Raw genomic sequence first — 17125 nt, 5'->3', positions numbered from 1 at the left:
TTTAAATTATACACATGGAAACCATTTTTAAACCTAAAAATTTTATGGCACTGTTACGCAAGACTGAAATGAATGATTTAAGTCTTGCTCTGCAGTAAATCATGGATATAATTAGCAAATGGCATACTGCACAAGTAATTTATCATTATTTGGAGGGCACCATTCCAGACGGGCTCAGATATCCGCAGACCTACTGCATTGTTTCTAAATAAAGAACTATAAATACCGATTCTATAAAATATTAATACCATTACAGTGCATTATGATTGCAGCATGTAAAGACATATAGTTAAGATAAAAAGCAGTCAATAAAACTTAAAAGAAAATGAGTAATAAAAAGGCACAAGATATATTTAGTTTCTGTATTTGAAATTAACATTATCTACTGGTCTTTGTAGTGCCTTAAATTTGTACTAATGGCAAACCTAATGCTCTGGTAGTAAAATGTGTAATTTACCTATAATAAGCACTTTCTAGAGAATAAAAATAGCTTTAAAGACTGTTTTAAAACATATAAGATCATTTTCATGAATTAAATATTTATTTAAATCCAACACACAACTTCTATTGTTCTTTCCACTATGGGAAAGATACCATAACCTACAACTTAGACCTGCCTACATTGTAGGAGAGAGGAAAAGGGGAGGGTAAACAAATGTGGATTTAAATATATTCCAAGAATTTGTTCGCAATCCAGGGTCTTCTCTGGACTTTGGAATCGAAAAGCTCTCTGGAAGGAATGGGACTGTTAGAGTTCCCACGAGCTTGTTCACAACAACTCCCTGTCAATATCCACAATTAATTCTCCGAGGAAATTCAAGCATCCCCCACCGCTTCCTTTATTCTATTGTAAAACACACTGATCTAAAAGCAACAGCAAGTCATGGGTGAATGGTGTATTCTGGAGACATTTTACTGTGTCTAGTCTCAGCTGACGCCGTGACTCCCAGTTCTCCAGGCATAGGCCATTTGGGGGTAAGACACTTGTTGGGGGTGGGGTGGGGGGGATGCATGTATTTTGTAAATAAGAGGACCACCAGCCCAGGTTCTGAGCAGAGGACTCCAGGTCACCTCCAGACTGCGTGCTCCAGCCTGGGAGAAGCTATGCCTGCCTCATCAAATGGTGGCTATGTGCTCCTCTTTCCCTCCTACGAGCAGCTGAAGTTTTCCTCTGGACACATCAGATTCCCAGCTGGGAATCTCTTTCTCTGAATGCAAAGGTCACCTTGTCTCTAGACCAATGACATGGATCTAGAGGAAGACTCACTCCCCTTTGATGTAAAGGTACAAATGGCTTCAGGCACCATTTCCCACTTTTTGAAGTCAATCCCCGTGTTAGGCTTGGATTCACTTCAGCCACTGCTATTTGGACATCTCACTGGAGACTAGGGAACCCTCAGTGGGATGGGCACTGTGGACGGGGTACTTCTGGGCTGACCTAGAAGTCCAGTGCCAGTTGGAGAAGAGGCAGCCCCTGAAGCTGAGAGGGTGTCTGTGGGGCTTGTGGTAGGAGAACCTGATGAGGAACTCAAGATCCTGGCCCACAGGTTGATGTAAACCCGGGGGAGGGCCCTGCAGTGAGAGTTGGCAGACGTGCCTACAGGTACTGGATGAGACTCGGGTTGCCTTTCAAAAGTGCACCTGGAAACGATTAAGTGCGTCTGGCAAAGGGTTTGTAGGGCATGCATGGGCATCCAGCAGCAGGAGCTGCAGAGAGAAAATGTAGACCTTCCCTCCAGGCGTGGGTGGAGTGGGACTGCCTTTCTTGGCTGACTGCAGGGATGCTCGGAAGGTGTGCGTAGATTTCCGAGGGACACACACTTGAAATGCTCACGGGAGCAGTGCTGTCAGACTGTACTGGGCATTGAATCCCCAGGAGAGTATAAAACACCAGTTCTGGCACCTAAGGCAGAGCAGTTCTGATTCCCTGGGTCTGGGGTGGGTCCAGAAGTGGGTTCTTCTAGTAAGTGCCCCTGATGATTCTGATGCTAAAAGTGTAAACATTGCATTTTGAAAAACCAAAGTGGAACAGCTTGGGGAGCTTTCAAAAGTGCTGATACCTGGTCCCACTTCCACCTCCAGAAATTCTGAGTTCCCGGGACAGACTGGGCTCTGGGGTCTTTCAAAGGCCCCCACGTGACCCTCTGTGGCGCCTGGGTGGGGAACCACTACATAGAGCCTCCCTGGGAAGTACTCTTTTAGGTCGATACTGTGGAACAGTGTAGCAGGGAAGCTAGTCTGGACCTCTGGACCCCAGGAGGCATTTGGAGAGTCTGGACTGGGGACAGAGAACCTGTGTTATTTTTGCTCCACGGGGCATTCCTATCTTGGGACCTTTGCTTCCCCGACCTATAATGTGGCAAGTCGGAGCACATGTTCTCTATGGCATCACGTCAACTCTAAAAGTCATGTCAAGGGCTAAACAAAGTCTCCTGAATGATGCCAGAGGCATACGTGTCCATACATGTATGTACCCACACACCCGGAAACACACGGATTCATTCACACAGTCTCTGTTGAATGAGTACCCCCTACCCCCCAAGTACTGTTCTTGGTGCTGGGAATTGAGTGAAGAACCGAAGAGACAAGGCCCCTGCTCTCACGGCTTTGAGAGGAGACATATCATAGGATCATTAAAGAAAGAGGCACACACACACATACCACACACACGTACACTCACACATACCACACATCATACACACACACAACATACATTACAAACACACACACATACACCACATCACACACACACACACGCACACCATACATCACATACACACCACACACACACACACCACACATCGCACACATACACACACCACACATCACATACTCACCACACACACACACCACACATCACACACATACACAACCACACATCACACACACCACACATCACACACACTACATATCACATACACACCACACACCACATACACACAAACACCACACATCACACACACACCACACATCACACACATATACACGCACAACCACACATCACACACACCACACATTACATACATACCACACACACACCACACATCACACACACACCCCACATCACATACTCACCACACACACACACCACACATCACACACATACACACGCACAACCACACATCACACACAGCACACATCACATACATACCACACACACACATTACACACACCACACACACACCACACATCACACACACTACACATCACATACACACCACACACCACATACACACAAACACCACACATCACACACACACACCACACATCACACACACACCACACATCACACACACTACACACCACACACTACATACACACAAACACCACACATCACACACACACACCACATACACACACATCACACACACACCACACACACACCACACATCACATACACACACACACCACACATCACATACACGCCACACACACACCACATACACACATACACCACACATCACACACACACACCACATACACACACATCACACCCACACCACACACACACCACATACACACACATCACACACACACCACACACCACATACACACACACACCACACATCACACACACACACCACATACACACACATCACACCCACACCACACACACACCACATACACACACATCACACACACACCACACACACATACACATACACACCACACATCACACACACACCATACACACACACCACACATCACACACAGACATCACACACTACACATCACACACACACCACACATCACACGCACACCACACACACACACCACGCATCACACACACACATCACACACTACACATCACACACACACACACACACACACCACACATCACACACACACCACCCATCACATACACACACACACATCCCACACATCACACACACACACACATCACTCACACACCACACACACACACATCACACACACACCACACATCACACAGTGCAGGAGAGGATCTCTTCACTTGACCCACTGTTCTTTTAAAGTTCAAAACTGGCCTTGACCACCACTGTTCCAGGGAAAAGATGCCACATCTGAGAAACAAGAATGCTTCATTATTAGCATCTGAGCCTCCAAGGATCCAGGCCCTGGTAAATTCGGGGCGACTTAACGAGAGTCCTCAAGGATTATTTTGACTGCACAGGCTCTAGAAAGCCTTCCATGCACCGCCAGTGCACACACCCTGGAACAGCCCTCGCAGTGGTTTCTCCACGTGGCTCCACCTCCAAGTTCCTGAGAGGCTTCATTTGGGTGACTGCCTCCTACCACCCAATTCCCCAGATAAATGCTCCAGAGTGAGCTGCATGGGATAAACCCACCTGCTTTGGACGTTTCACTTTAAAAATGAACAAAAACCTGATTTTACTTTCTCTATAACCCCTAAATGATTTGGATAACCACTATTGTCCTCTGCCTTGAAGCCTTTCCTGGGCTTCATCACTATGAAGGGTACAAGGAAATGCTTTTGAGACCACCACTAGCCCCGGCTGGGGTGCGTTTCTGGTGGGCAGACCCAGGGGTGAGCACATCCCCCTGGGGAAGCCTGGCCACCCAAGGGTCTCGTTTTCACTGGAAACAGTCCAGCTGTTTCCCAAGCAGCCTCCCTGCAGGGCACATTTCAGAGCTCTCAGGAGGCAAACGTCTCACAACAGTGGCCTGGCCTGGGTGGGAAAACCCTGTCAGCACATTCAGCGGGCTCTGAGGTACGGTCAAGTTCTGCTCTTCGGTTTCGTCGACTGACAAATGCCAAGTCCTGTGCTAAGAGCTGCTTCTTGGTCAGCGTCACCCCATCTAGCCCGAGCGCGTCGGGCTGGCTCTAACCAAGCCCCGGGCTTCTGCCAAGGAGCGGGTGAGGGGTCTGCCCAGCCCGCCCCCACCGGGGCCGGGCTCTGCCTGAGACTTGGAAAGACGTTCTGTGCGGCCCCGTGGCCCAGACAACCTCAGACCCTGCCAGCAGCTCTGTCCAGTTGAATGACTGCCCACTCAGACCCATAAATGAGTCCAAATCTACTGGGGGGAATCGGACAGACCGCCCGAGGCTTTCCAGGGTGACATGAGCCCTCTGGTCACCTCCACGATGTTTGCATTCAGTGTCTTTGCCTCTGCCTGTTGCAGGAGCCATACACTCAGATGCTTTCAGAGCTGAGCAGATGATAGGAGTGTGCGAAACAGCGGGGTGGGGACCACCCACCTCTCCTGGAGGGCCACCGCCACCCAATGCCACCAGCAGTGGACACAAGGACCTCTATCTAAGGAAAGCCTTGCTTCCAGGTTTCTACATGCAATATCCCAGTTTTAAAATATTGGCACGTACTTAAAAACTTTTTCAAACACAGAGAGGGCCAAAGACCCTAATCTGCAGACCAGGTCTGGCCTATGAAACTTGTGTCTGGGAAAAGGATGACCGGCGCTGAGCCATTCACCTACCGAAGGAAGCAGGGAAGGACAACAGTAGGTTTCTGTGGGGAAACTTCTCACAATATTTTAAAGGAATAAGAAGTGGGCCCAAACAATGCATTTCTAGAAAAGAGAGTTTTGCTAGAAAAGGCGTTAATAAATTTAAAAAATCATCAGTTCATCACTCCATGGTCTAATGAAATTATTGGAACCATCTTACATTAAACCAGCTACCCACTGACACATGGCATAAGATGTATATTCAATTTTGGAATATCATTGATAACTTCTCCAAGTCGTTGTATCATAAATTTTAAGAAATATATGACCAAGTGGTTTAATTAGTTCATTGTACCTATTTTTACATGGTCATGTCTTTCATCATTCTGGGCCTCACTTTGCACTTGATATTCAAGGAAACCTCACTGTTCTGGGGAGTTATTCTGGAACTATTCAGAGCAAGTTCCCTATAGCGCGTCTCCAAAAATAACAGGGGGATTCATTTTATTCTCGTTGGAAATCCCTTTATCAAGCTTTTAAGAAGGGCTTCATGTTTCTAACTTTCTCGTGTGTGTGTGTGTTAAAACCCCAAAAGTGTTTTCACTTTTAAGTTGGGTAACCTAATATTTTCCCGTATTTGCATCCTCTATTTGATATTTATTTAGTCTTTCTACATGTCTTTACTTAGTTAATACCAGGAGAGATAAATATGGTGGTGCCTTTGCAGAGAAGCTTCAGTACATTAATATAAATTGTACACTAATTCCCCCAAAGCATATATATGTTGTAAACCTGAAGACTTTTCACACAGCTGCTTATTGCTAAACAGTGCCTTGTCCAGAAGGGGACAATCTGTGTCTCTAATTGCTGTCACTGAAGCCGAGATTCATTATGTGACTTTCCCATTAAAATGTGAGCATTAATTTGTATAATGAAATATCACCCACTGCAGTGTTCATTAGCCATGCCCTACTGTATACGGTACATTGTTAGCTACCTAGAAACTGTAGTTAATTTCACTAATGGATATTTCCCTACTTAGTGTTTGGTAGGAAATTTATACTGTAACATTACCTCTTAAACTTTTAAGGAAATTTAAATTCAATCAATTATTTTCAACAAAAGTTTGGGATGTCATTAAGGCAGGAAAAGCAAGGATGGGGGACAGTGGAAGAAGGAAATGGGCTTTTAGTTCATCTTAGAAAAACGACAGAATTTTAATTCAAAACAAAAAGAAAAAAAGGAATCATCTCCTTTAGGGCAAATGGGTCTTTTTGTTTTCTCATCATTATGCAGGTATCTGTCCCCCACTAAGAATAACTCAATGCTCTCCTTTCAGAAAAGGAAATGGGAAGAGCGCCCATTTTAACCAATCCTTTTCTGAACATTTATTCAATGTGCTTTTATAAATGTTGAAGCAGCCTGGTTACCTCACCAGAAGAGGAGATGCAGAAGCATCAAAGGTAAGCTGTGTGTGCATCAGGCTTAAGGCACCTAGGTTAGGCCCGCTGAACTTTCATTTCCACCCACATCTGCAGACCAGTCGCTGCTTGGTTGAAAGGCAGTTTCCAAAAAGGCATCAGGAGTTTATCATCTCCACTATGCCAGCGTCCACTTCCACCCCACTTTCCATGCCAGGGGCCAGGGAGCCTCCACCAGCCACAGTGGCCGTTTCCTTGCCTCACCGCCTCCCTAAGCTCATTGGGCTGGTGGGAAATGGAGGCAAGCGGGTCAAGGAGGCCTCAGGCCAGTCTGAGTTAGGGAGCAAGGAGGAGCCAGGGTGCACAGTACTTCCCTTTTAAATCGCTGGGAGGCTGCGTCAACACACCTTGTGGGTACAAGTCACTTCCTTTCCTCCAGCTGGTTATGGTGTGGACACACACTGTCAAAGAAATGTTGCATTAATTCCCTAAAACAAGCCAAAAATTCACCCAGAAAAGTAAAAATAGCAATACAGTGCAGTGGTTAATAGAATGGAATTCTAAAGTAGGCAGATCTGGATTATGACCTGTAATCAATGCTGGGCAACTCTGGGTGGGTAGCTTCACATCTCTGAGGCTCAGTTCCCTCCCCTTGCAAAGGGGACGGGGTGGGATAAGGGGGAACCTGGTCTCCAAAGTGCTGTGAGGATTAAGGGGCAAATAATAATAATCCACAAGCAGCAAGCAGTGCTTGCACACGTGAGTGCACAGAAAGCGGTGACTACAGTTACTGTCATTGCTGTTGTTATACTATCCTTGTTGGCTGAATTTTTCTGTGGGCAGCCAGTTGCTGTCATGCTGTGTAGACAGCTTCAGTCATGAGGCAAGAAAACTCCCAGGCTGTGCCTTCCCCACAGGGAGGGCACACAACCCTTTGGAGGGGCTGCAGGAGAGAAGTCGTCTCACCTCCACAGTCCCCTTTGTCTCCATCAGGACAGAGGAGCCTCGGGTCTGGTGCCAAGAATGCAGGCGAGAGCCGAGGAGGGCACCCCATGCATCCTACCTGGCCAGCGCCCAGGTGCTGTATCCCTGAGGCAGCACCCAGAAGGGTGGGCTGTGCCGGGCATGACCCTTAGCCCACCCTGAGACCCCCGGAGAACCACTGCTGGCTTCCCTGTACAAATCTAGTCCATAAAGAGGTGCCCAACTCAGGGCCAGACCAACACATGCAGCAAATCAAAACCAGATTAATAAACCACTAGCATAGTTTGAGAGGGGAAAAAAAACTAATGAGATTTATTTTTAATTAGTCTCTGAACTTTAGTGCCTCCAAGTTTTCATGAGTGAGGTTGCTTATTATATTTCTCTAAAATGGTCATTCCTGAGACAACAGGCACCCCCTGGGAAACCCGACACACAGGTGGGCCATCACATGGGGTGTTACACCCTCCTGGGGCTTGTGGGGAATGCACATCCCTCCAGCCTTTCAGGAACTGATTACTACCTGCCTACCGCCTGCACAAAACAGACACGCTGGACCCTTCAGAGTATCCCCAAGGTAGTACCTGGGGGAGCGGGTAGTGAGGGAACGGATGGAGTACATTTGCAGGCAGCCAATAAAGAAATGACTGGCTGGCCTCGGTCGGGGGCAACCTGGGGGCATCCCTGCCTCCTGTTGCATGGTATGACTGTTTGCTGATGCATCTCTGAGATGGTTAATTTTATGCATCAGCTTGACAGGGCCAAGGGTTGCCCAGATATTTGGTCAAACGCTATTCTGGATGTGTCTGTGAGGGTGTTTCTGGATGAGAGTAATATTTGAATAGTAGACTGAGAAAGCAGATTGCCCTCCCCAGTGTGGGTGGGCCTCATCCAATCCGTGGAAGGCTTGAATAGAACAAATCTGAGTAAGGGAGCTCTCTCTTTGAGCTGGGACTCCATCTCAGACTGGGACTTATACCATCAGCCTTCCTGCTTCCCAGGTCTTTGGACTCAGACTGGAACTTATACCATGCACTCTCTGGGGCCTCCAGCTGACCGGCTGCAGATCATGGGACTTCTCAGCCTCCATCATCAAGTGAGCCAATTCCTTATAATAAAGACCTCTCTCTTTCTCTCTGTCTCTCTCTCTATATGTATATATATATTGATGTGTATATATGTATATGTACACAGATGTGTATATATATATATATGTATAGATATATATATTTGTAAATATATGTATATTTATAGATGTATATAGATGTATATATGTATATTGATGTGTCTATATATGTATATGTATATATGTATATAGATGTGTATATATTTGTATATAGATGTGTATACATGTATATAGATATGTACGCATATGTATATAGATATGTATATATTGTATATGTACATAGCTGTGTATACACACACACACACGCACACACATGCACACTGTTTCCCTGGAGAACCCTAACTGACAAAGTCTCCTTACAGACTGGCTCTGAATTCCAATCACCGGCAGCGTGCTCTAGAAGACAAATCGCACACGTCCAGTGATTGGGTCCTAATCAGCCCAACTTTCAAATAGGAGAGGCGTTCAGCCTTCCCTGGGTGGGCAGCAATCAACGTCTGCCCTGCAGGAGCCAGAGAGGGGCAGCCCTAGGATGTGACCGTCCTCTGGGTGCCTCCCCTCCATCACACATGGATCTGGCTGGAGCTTGGGGGACAACAGAAACGTTCTTGCTCCCTGCAGGCTCTGCCCAGCCCCCAGGTGTTCAAAGCAACCTGACTGGTGCATCTGCTCAGAACCTCTCTAATAAACAGGTGTTGGGAGAAGAAGAGCAGTAATTGAGTTAATGTAGTGGAGTTAAAAAAGGAAAGTGTTTTTATCAGAGTTGATGCTATACGATCAGAACTTCCCATGGAGATGGAGTAGGACAGAAAGACACAAGAGAATGTTCCACCTCATATCCTGACCAATTAAAATATATTTATTACACATTGGATTTTTAATGTGCTTGTATGTGTCCATTATAGAAAAACTTCAAAAGATGGCATCTTGGAAAACAACTCTTCTATTTTGGAGACTGCTGTCCTCTGGCCATGTCACTTGGAAATACAAAACCGCAAAGAGAAAGGGGAAGGCAGTACAGGACATCTCCACAAGTGGGGCCCCTATTAACTCATTCATTAACAAATCACTTGATTTTGATTTTTAATTACACGCGTAATCTACACTTTTACATTGTCATAATGGATGTTTTACTTTGGTGATTTATAACGTGTAACACTTTCTGTTCTGTTCAGAAGCACAAGTGTAAGCATTTTCCAACTTCTTTGTTCTTTGATAAAAGGAAATTGATCTTTATCTGGTTACCATTCTGCCTTTTAAACACTGCAAATTCTGTTTCTGAGGAGGGCTGGTGGTGTGATGTTTCCATGGCTTCTTTCATTTTCACCCTTATTCTGGGAAGTTTCTGGAATGCCTCTGTCTGTGGCTCTGCCTTGCTTCTCTCTGTGTCTCCAAAGACTATTGATTACAAACTTCAGAAGTTTGTGACGCAAAAGAAGCAGAAGTTTGGAAAAACATAATCTTTCTCAAGCTTTAAAACTTCTAAAAACAGTATCCATTTGTTTCTACCCAGGTTCAGCAAGACTTCTTTCTGCCAGCTTCAGTCCTAATTTACCAAGAATATTCTGTGGTGTTTCCACTCGAACCACAGACAAGCTGATGGGGGTGGGGGCCCCTAGGGTCGGCAGAGCTCCTGGTTGGGAGGCACTGCCCCTTTCCTTCCAGACCTACACTCCCCGGCAGGGCCGGCCTCACCCGTTGTGAGCCACCACGCACCTGGGGAACCTGGCCCAGGAGCCTGTATCCACATCACATGAAAGGGCAGTACCACAGCACCCGCCTGGCCAGTTCTCCACACTCCTGTAGGCAGTGAGACCGTGGGTGCCCTGGTGGACTGTCTCCCATGTCCTGACGGTCTGTGGGTCCCTCCCAACCACAACACTAGTGGACCCGGCTCCAACCTGGGGAGGAAAGTGGACATCACCATGATCTGAGAAAGCTGAGCTGCCTCGCCTTGAGCCCCATCACTGGGAAGAGCTTACTGAGAAGGGGACATTGGTGCCAACCTCTGAAGGTGAGGGCGCAAGCCAGTGACCTATCTTACAGGGAAGTGCAAAGGCCCTGAGGCAGGAACTCAGGGACTCCTCACGAAGCTCTTGCGGAAGAGTCTTCCATCCATAACCAGGAATCTAGCACCTGCAGCCCGGCTGCCACGCTGGGGCTTCTGACCAGCTCATGTGTGCAGGGTGCCTTTCCCAAAGGACCACAGGTTCCCTAGGGAAGCATCCACCTTCCCCACTGCACTTGTCCCCTCTGTGCTACCCGTCACAGGGCAGGCATTGCAGGAGGAGGGTCACTCACTTATTGTTCTGTCATTCAACTTCTTAAATAAATGTACCATGCCCCCTGTAAGCTGCAGTTTACTGCAAGGTGCTCTTGTAGCCCCCGGGGTTCTATAGCAATTAAATAGATGGATAATATTACATCTTCACATTCTACTTGGTGGAAGACAGACAACACAGAAGGAAATGAACAACTGAACTGAACAAGATAATTTCAGAAGGTGTTAAGTCTATGGAGAAAATAAAACAGGGGCATGAGGGATATTTCAGGCAGGCTAGTCACGCAGTCTCTCTGAAGAGATCACACGAAGCTAAGCCCCCAGTGACCACCTGGAGGAAGAACATTCCAGGTGGAGGGGGCAGTAGGTGCAGAGGTTCTGTGGCAGAAGCAAGCACTCTGCATTGGAGGAACAGGAAGAAGGCAGTGGGGTCGCAGGGTGGTGATAAGGGTGAAGATGGGCAAGATGGGTCGGGTCCCATGGACCCTGGAGAGTGAGCAAGCTTGGCGCATAATTTTAGGAGACCCCTCTTTGCCCTGGGGTGACCCCATGAGAGAAGTGCTCCAGGACAGGGAGGGACAGTGGTGATGGCCAACTGCACCCAGGCTGAGAATAAAGACAGCAGCCCATCCCACTGCCACCTGTCCTCAGGGCTCCTCTGGGTGTCAGGGAGATTTGCAGGCACAGGTGAGGGCCCAGGTGAGGGCTCCTTGTCTTTAACCGCATGCTGCACATGAGGCCCATACACACTAAATATCCTTCACAACCCTAAGCTTTATTGATTCCTTAGGAAATAGACCACAATTATTTTTGAAAATAGATGGCATATTTGTCTATCCTCTGAAGCAGCTCACACTCCAATAGATAAAGTGTCAGGAGAAAAATCAAAGAAAATGGAGGTGTCCATATGTCAGAGAGATTTTTTTTTGTATTGGCAATGTGCAAACAACTAGCAGAAAAGCTCACAAGAACCATGACCGAGAGACAAGACAGAGAGACCAAGAGAAGCCCTCACCTCGAGGGGCTCGGACAACGCCATAACAGGGGAAATGACCGCAGTGGTCCAGTGGCTTGGTTAAGAGCATCTCGATTTTTCTTTTGAGGAGACCCAGTGGAGAGACACCCATCCTCCTCTCCATCTATCCAGTCCCAGGTGTGGGCACGTAACCCCAGCTGGGCCAGAAGCCAGCCTGCCTTCAAAGACCTCCTACGTGCCCTTGTATATTTAGAGTTTGAGCTGGGTTCTCATCATCTGCACCTGAAAGACCCCTGGTCCATGCGAGGATGTGGGAGGTGCTACTTCAGTGCAGCAGAAGGAGGCCATCAGCAAATGTCGCAGGGCCTCGGACAAAGCATCAGCATCCCAGGCCTGGACCATGGGAGATCCATGTCCACATGCCCGTGTGTCATTCAAGAGGGTGAGTATGGAGTAGAGAACTGGGTCGTTAGGGTCAGTTCAGACCCACACAATGGTGCACGGATAGGCCCACAGAGGGTAGACCTAGGACAGGAGCATGGCAGCCCTGGGCCTCCTCCTCTGAGCTGTGCACCCGGATCCCTCACCTGTGTGTATCCTCAGGTGGACCTTTAGGTGATGGGATGTCCGGAAGGTTTTCCCACAGTACGGGCAGTCCTTCATGGCCGAGCCCAGGCTCCTGTCGCGAAGCAGTGTGGGCTGCTGGACGCCGGCAGATCTCCCAGCCTCCTCGCCAATGTCTGCAATGGAGGAGAAACGTTCTCACATCACTTCAGCACATGTCAGAAGTTGTTCGCACCAAAACTGCCAACACCACACAAGGCTAAACATGTCAATACTACACCTGTCTATTTCATTCTTTAAATCTGACAGAATGATGACAATTCACGTATTTTCTTGTTATTCTCTTAAATTATTTCATCTTTCCTATCATCATTTTAAGCAGCATATGGTACCTTTATATTGAACTGAATTAAACAAGAAAAGAAACAGCTGTGTCAGCAGCTGGTTTGATTTCTTCTTTTGCTTAGCTCCTATTAAATATTTTTTTTCAAAAGTTTAAAAATGTTGGTGGTTGTTGAGTCTGATTAATTTATAATACGGACTAGCTGGAGAGTTTGCTATAGGATCAAAATCACATTTGCATTATATCAGGCAACAAATGAAAAAAAAATGTGTCTCGGCTGAGTCCCCAAGACATGCAGACGTACAGCTATTTTGGGACAGGAAAGAAAATTATCCCAAACTGATCATTTCTTCCTTGTAGAGTCTTGCCTCCATCGCTGGCTGGTGTAATCTCATGAAAGGGAGAAGAAAAAGTATGGAAATGCGGTTCCACAATTAGCCCATGATAAACATATAGTGACATATTCAAAGTCATGTGCAGAAACTCAGCTGCAAAACTCCCATAAACTTAGAGCACTGCAGTTAAATCTTTGTGCAGTGACCTGAGAACTTCCTCTGTAAAGTATCAATACAAATTTTGCTTCCTGCTGTTATCTGTTATGTAACCCAAACCATTAGAAAATGGAATAAAATTTACATACGGCTGCCTTCTGCACAGAAATGATGGGACATAATAGTAAATAAAACTGTGAAAATATCTAGTGGTTGGAGGATATGTTATTGCAACACCCGAGGCCTGACATCACATTGTCAAAGAGGCGACATCAGGGGAGCAGGGCAGGAGCTGAGACTCTGCATCTCGAGAAGGGGAGGCAGGCAAGCCTTCTCCTCTGGCCTCCCCGCAGGGCTGGAGGCTGCCGCCTGGCACAGAACCCAAGCTCCCGAGGCTGGCAGGGTCCTGGCCACAGCTTCCAGCCCACCCTCTAGGCCTCCTGGTAGATTCACCATGAGAACAAGGGGACCTTCTGGGACAATAAGCAGACCTGTGAGTTCTGCAGAGAGCAAAAAGAAAACCAAGATTTGTACCTTCCAAGCAATGGAAAATGCAAATTTCTTTTATTCTTCAACATCCATTCCTGGTGTTCTCCGCTCACAGCCAAAAGGGACAGACTTCTAGGCCATGAACAAGATGAAGGCAGTCGCACTTAATTCTTATTTGGATGTTTGCTCGGCGCAACCGTGGAAACCCTTTGGCTTCGAGCATCCTCTCTGAATTTGGACTGTGCACGACGGCATCATCACCCTGGAAATTTTCCTTGAAGGCTCGCTTTTAATCCTATTCTCCACAGCTCTTCTAACCATCCTTGGAAGAGCCGTTCAAAAGGTCTAACTGCCCAGCTTTTTTTTTTCCTGATAATTTTACACAGGGAGGGGGACTCAGTTCATCCACATCTAGAACACACTCGACCTAGCACTCGCTTTGTGGTTGTCCACGTGACTGTGGAGAGACTACCAAAGATGGCTATTGGGCTGCTGATAAGGGAAAACAGGCACAAGAGAGTGTTGCCAGGTCATGGCAAACAAATGTCCCACATGCAGTCCTAGCAGGAAGTCCCTGCCCGCAGGTCAAGTCCACCAGGGCTGCTACCACCTCTGTCTTAAAGAGCCAGGTTGCCAAGAGCCCAGGAGAACAATGGCCAGATGCCAGATGCCAATTCCAAGTCAACCGCATCCTAGTTATAAACAGCTGAGACGCCATCTCTTACCCATCTCCCTACACCACCCCCGAGCCACCCCAACCCCAAACCTGTTGCATTTGCCCTCCCAGCATTACTCATTCCTTTTGTGGGATCATGAGGTCAGCTTAAAATAACAACGAGCCTGATTAAAATTCCGCCCAAGTGCTCCCTGCAACAGGGTTGAGATACCCTATTTAAGTTAGGAGGCCATGAGCTGTCCATTTGAATGATGATCTGAACTAAGTGTTGACTCCGGGACAGGAGTAGGCAGGTGTGGGCTTTTGATGTTGCATCCCTGCCCGTCCTCACGTCCCACGGTCTGCAGCTGAGCACCTTCCCCAGATCCTCCTCCGTCGGAGCCCCTGGGGAGCAGTCCAAGGCGGGGCTGTCCAACAGAAGAGAATAGAGAGTGTGGGGAACGTAGTTCCACTGCAGCTTTTGGTGAGCCCTGGCCCAGGGCACGATATAGATAAATAGACAGGTAAGGCTGCAGCCCTGCGCTCCCGCCGGCTTTACGGAAGGTGAGGAGGAGAAGCGTCTCACTATATGTCACTCTAAGCAATGGCCTGTATCTGTTTTCCTTTTATCTTTCTATCCTGGATATGTGTGGCCCCATAAAAAGAATGAACTTGTAAGATAAACAGCTTTCTTTGCAGATTTAAGAGTCTAATTTTCACTTTACACAGAATGTTTTTTTTGTTTTTGTTTTGTTTTGTTTTGTGTTTTTTTTTTTTTTTTGGAGGGCCAGAAGGCCTATGGCGTTTACTCTTAGACTAATCCTACTAGAAAAACAAACTTGAGCGACGATGAAGGGGAATTGTGGGTGGTCCCAGGAAGTGTCCGGAGAGGCTGAAAGCCAAGTACAGTCAGTCAGTGATAGCAGAGGAAGGCCCGCTGAGCTGCACACTCATAGGGCCTGTGTGTGGGTCCCTGCTTACACCTGGATGGGTATCGGTGAACAAGGTGCGCTAAACCGAGCCCAGCCCCGCTGAGAACTCAAGGGGCTCGCTCAGAGGGGAAGACGAAGCTACTCTCTGATTCCTTCTCTACCCGCCCAGAGTGTAAAAGCACTAGCAGCTGTCCTTCTGCAAGGCTCCCCAGATGGAGTCCCGAGGCTCTGCCTGTGGCCACACACAGCTGGCCAGGGAAGAACCACGCGTCCTGCTTATGGACAGACCAGCCCTTCCCCAGCCCTTCCAGGAAACACACGACAGAAAGGAAGAAGCATTATGAAAATGACACCTGTGATCCTTTGTCAGGCCGTTTTTGGATGGTATGAGCTTTTAAAACAAATTTCCCTTTCCTAACATCTGCAGTATCTCTTCCCTCTGATCAGACACTTTCTCTAAATGTGTTGAGTACGCTGAAGGTGGGCGTGTGAACAGAGGTCGGCCTCAGACCCACTGGCTGCTCCTCTTGCTTCTCTGTGGAAGGAGCGCTGCCAGCTCCTAGAGGCTGGGGTGTCCCTGAGAGTTGGGGCATCCGGCTACAGGCAACACAGCCTCAGCCTGGGTGTGCTCTGGTTCTCATAGGATGGGGAAAGGGCTGAGAAATAACTCCTGGGACTCCTGTTTCTGTTCTTGACCCCACTAAATAATATGGGATCTATTCTTCAGGAATGGATGTCTTATATATGGTGGCAGCAAAGAATATTCCAGAGGAACACAGACTATACATGCAACCCTTCCCAAGTTTCAGCCTAGAACAGGTGAATTGTAGTAGGTATCAAAAACTCTGCGAGCTTTCTCCTGTTCCCACAAGCTGAGAGTGGTTAGATAAAAAACAGGACATGGATCCAATCATTTCAAGTTTTGTTTCAAGAATTTAGGAGGTTTCTCAAAAAACTAAAAATAGAACTACTGTATGACCCAGCAATTGCATTCCTGGGTATATATCCAAAAGAAACAAAAACACTAATTGGAAAAGATACATGCACCCCAATGATCATAGCAGCATTGTTTACAATTGCCAAGATATGGAAGCAACCTAAGTGTCCATCAACAGATGAATAGGTAAAGAAGATGTGACACACACACACACATATATATATAATGGAATACTACTCAGCCATAAAAAAAGAATGAAATTTTGCCATTTGCAACAACATGGATGGACCTGGAGGGTATTATGCTAAGTGAAATAAGTCAGACAGAGAAAGACAGACACTGTATGTTATCACTTACGTGCGGAATCTAAAAAATACAAAAAACTACTGAATATAAAAGAAAAAGAAACAGACTGACAGATATAAAGAACACATCAGTGGTTACCAGTGGGGAGGGGAAGAAGGAGGGGCGATATAGGGGTAGGGAACTAAGAGGTATAAACTATTAGATATAAAATAAGCTA

The 17125-nt window shown here is 47.0% G+C and overlaps 1 protein-coding gene and 1 long non-coding RNA gene across 11 annotated transcripts in view; both read right to left on the bottom strand.

The window, feature by feature from the left end:
• Positions 1 to 17125, bottom strand: part of ZNF536 (zinc finger protein 536) — a 424854-nt gene that overhangs the window by 151461 nt on the left and 256268 nt on the right. For all 10 annotated transcript variants that reach the window (XR_014237940.1, XM_082369426.1, XM_082369430.1 and 7 more), the window contains one exon: positions 12779 to 12931. Coding sequence is in view for 9 of the 10 variants with exons in the window: in XM_082369426.1 (XP_082225552.1) it covers positions 12779 to 12931 (153 nt within the window). In the remaining variant the exon portion in view is untranslated. The remainder of the gene's footprint in view (positions 1 to 12778; positions 12932 to 17125) is intronic.
• Positions 1 to 17125, bottom strand: part of LOC309617321 — a 465615-nt gene that overhangs the window by 314833 nt on the left and 133657 nt on the right. The gene's annotated exons all lie outside the window — the stretch shown is intronic.

The sequence above is a fragment of the Balaenoptera borealis genome (genome assembly GCF_965194805.1).
Source record: "Balaenoptera borealis genome assembly, chromosome: 19".
NCBI lineage: Eukaryota > Metazoa > Chordata > Mammalia > Artiodactyla > Balaenopteridae > Balaenoptera > Balaenoptera borealis.
This window is presented reverse-complemented; position numbering and strand designations above follow the sequence as displayed.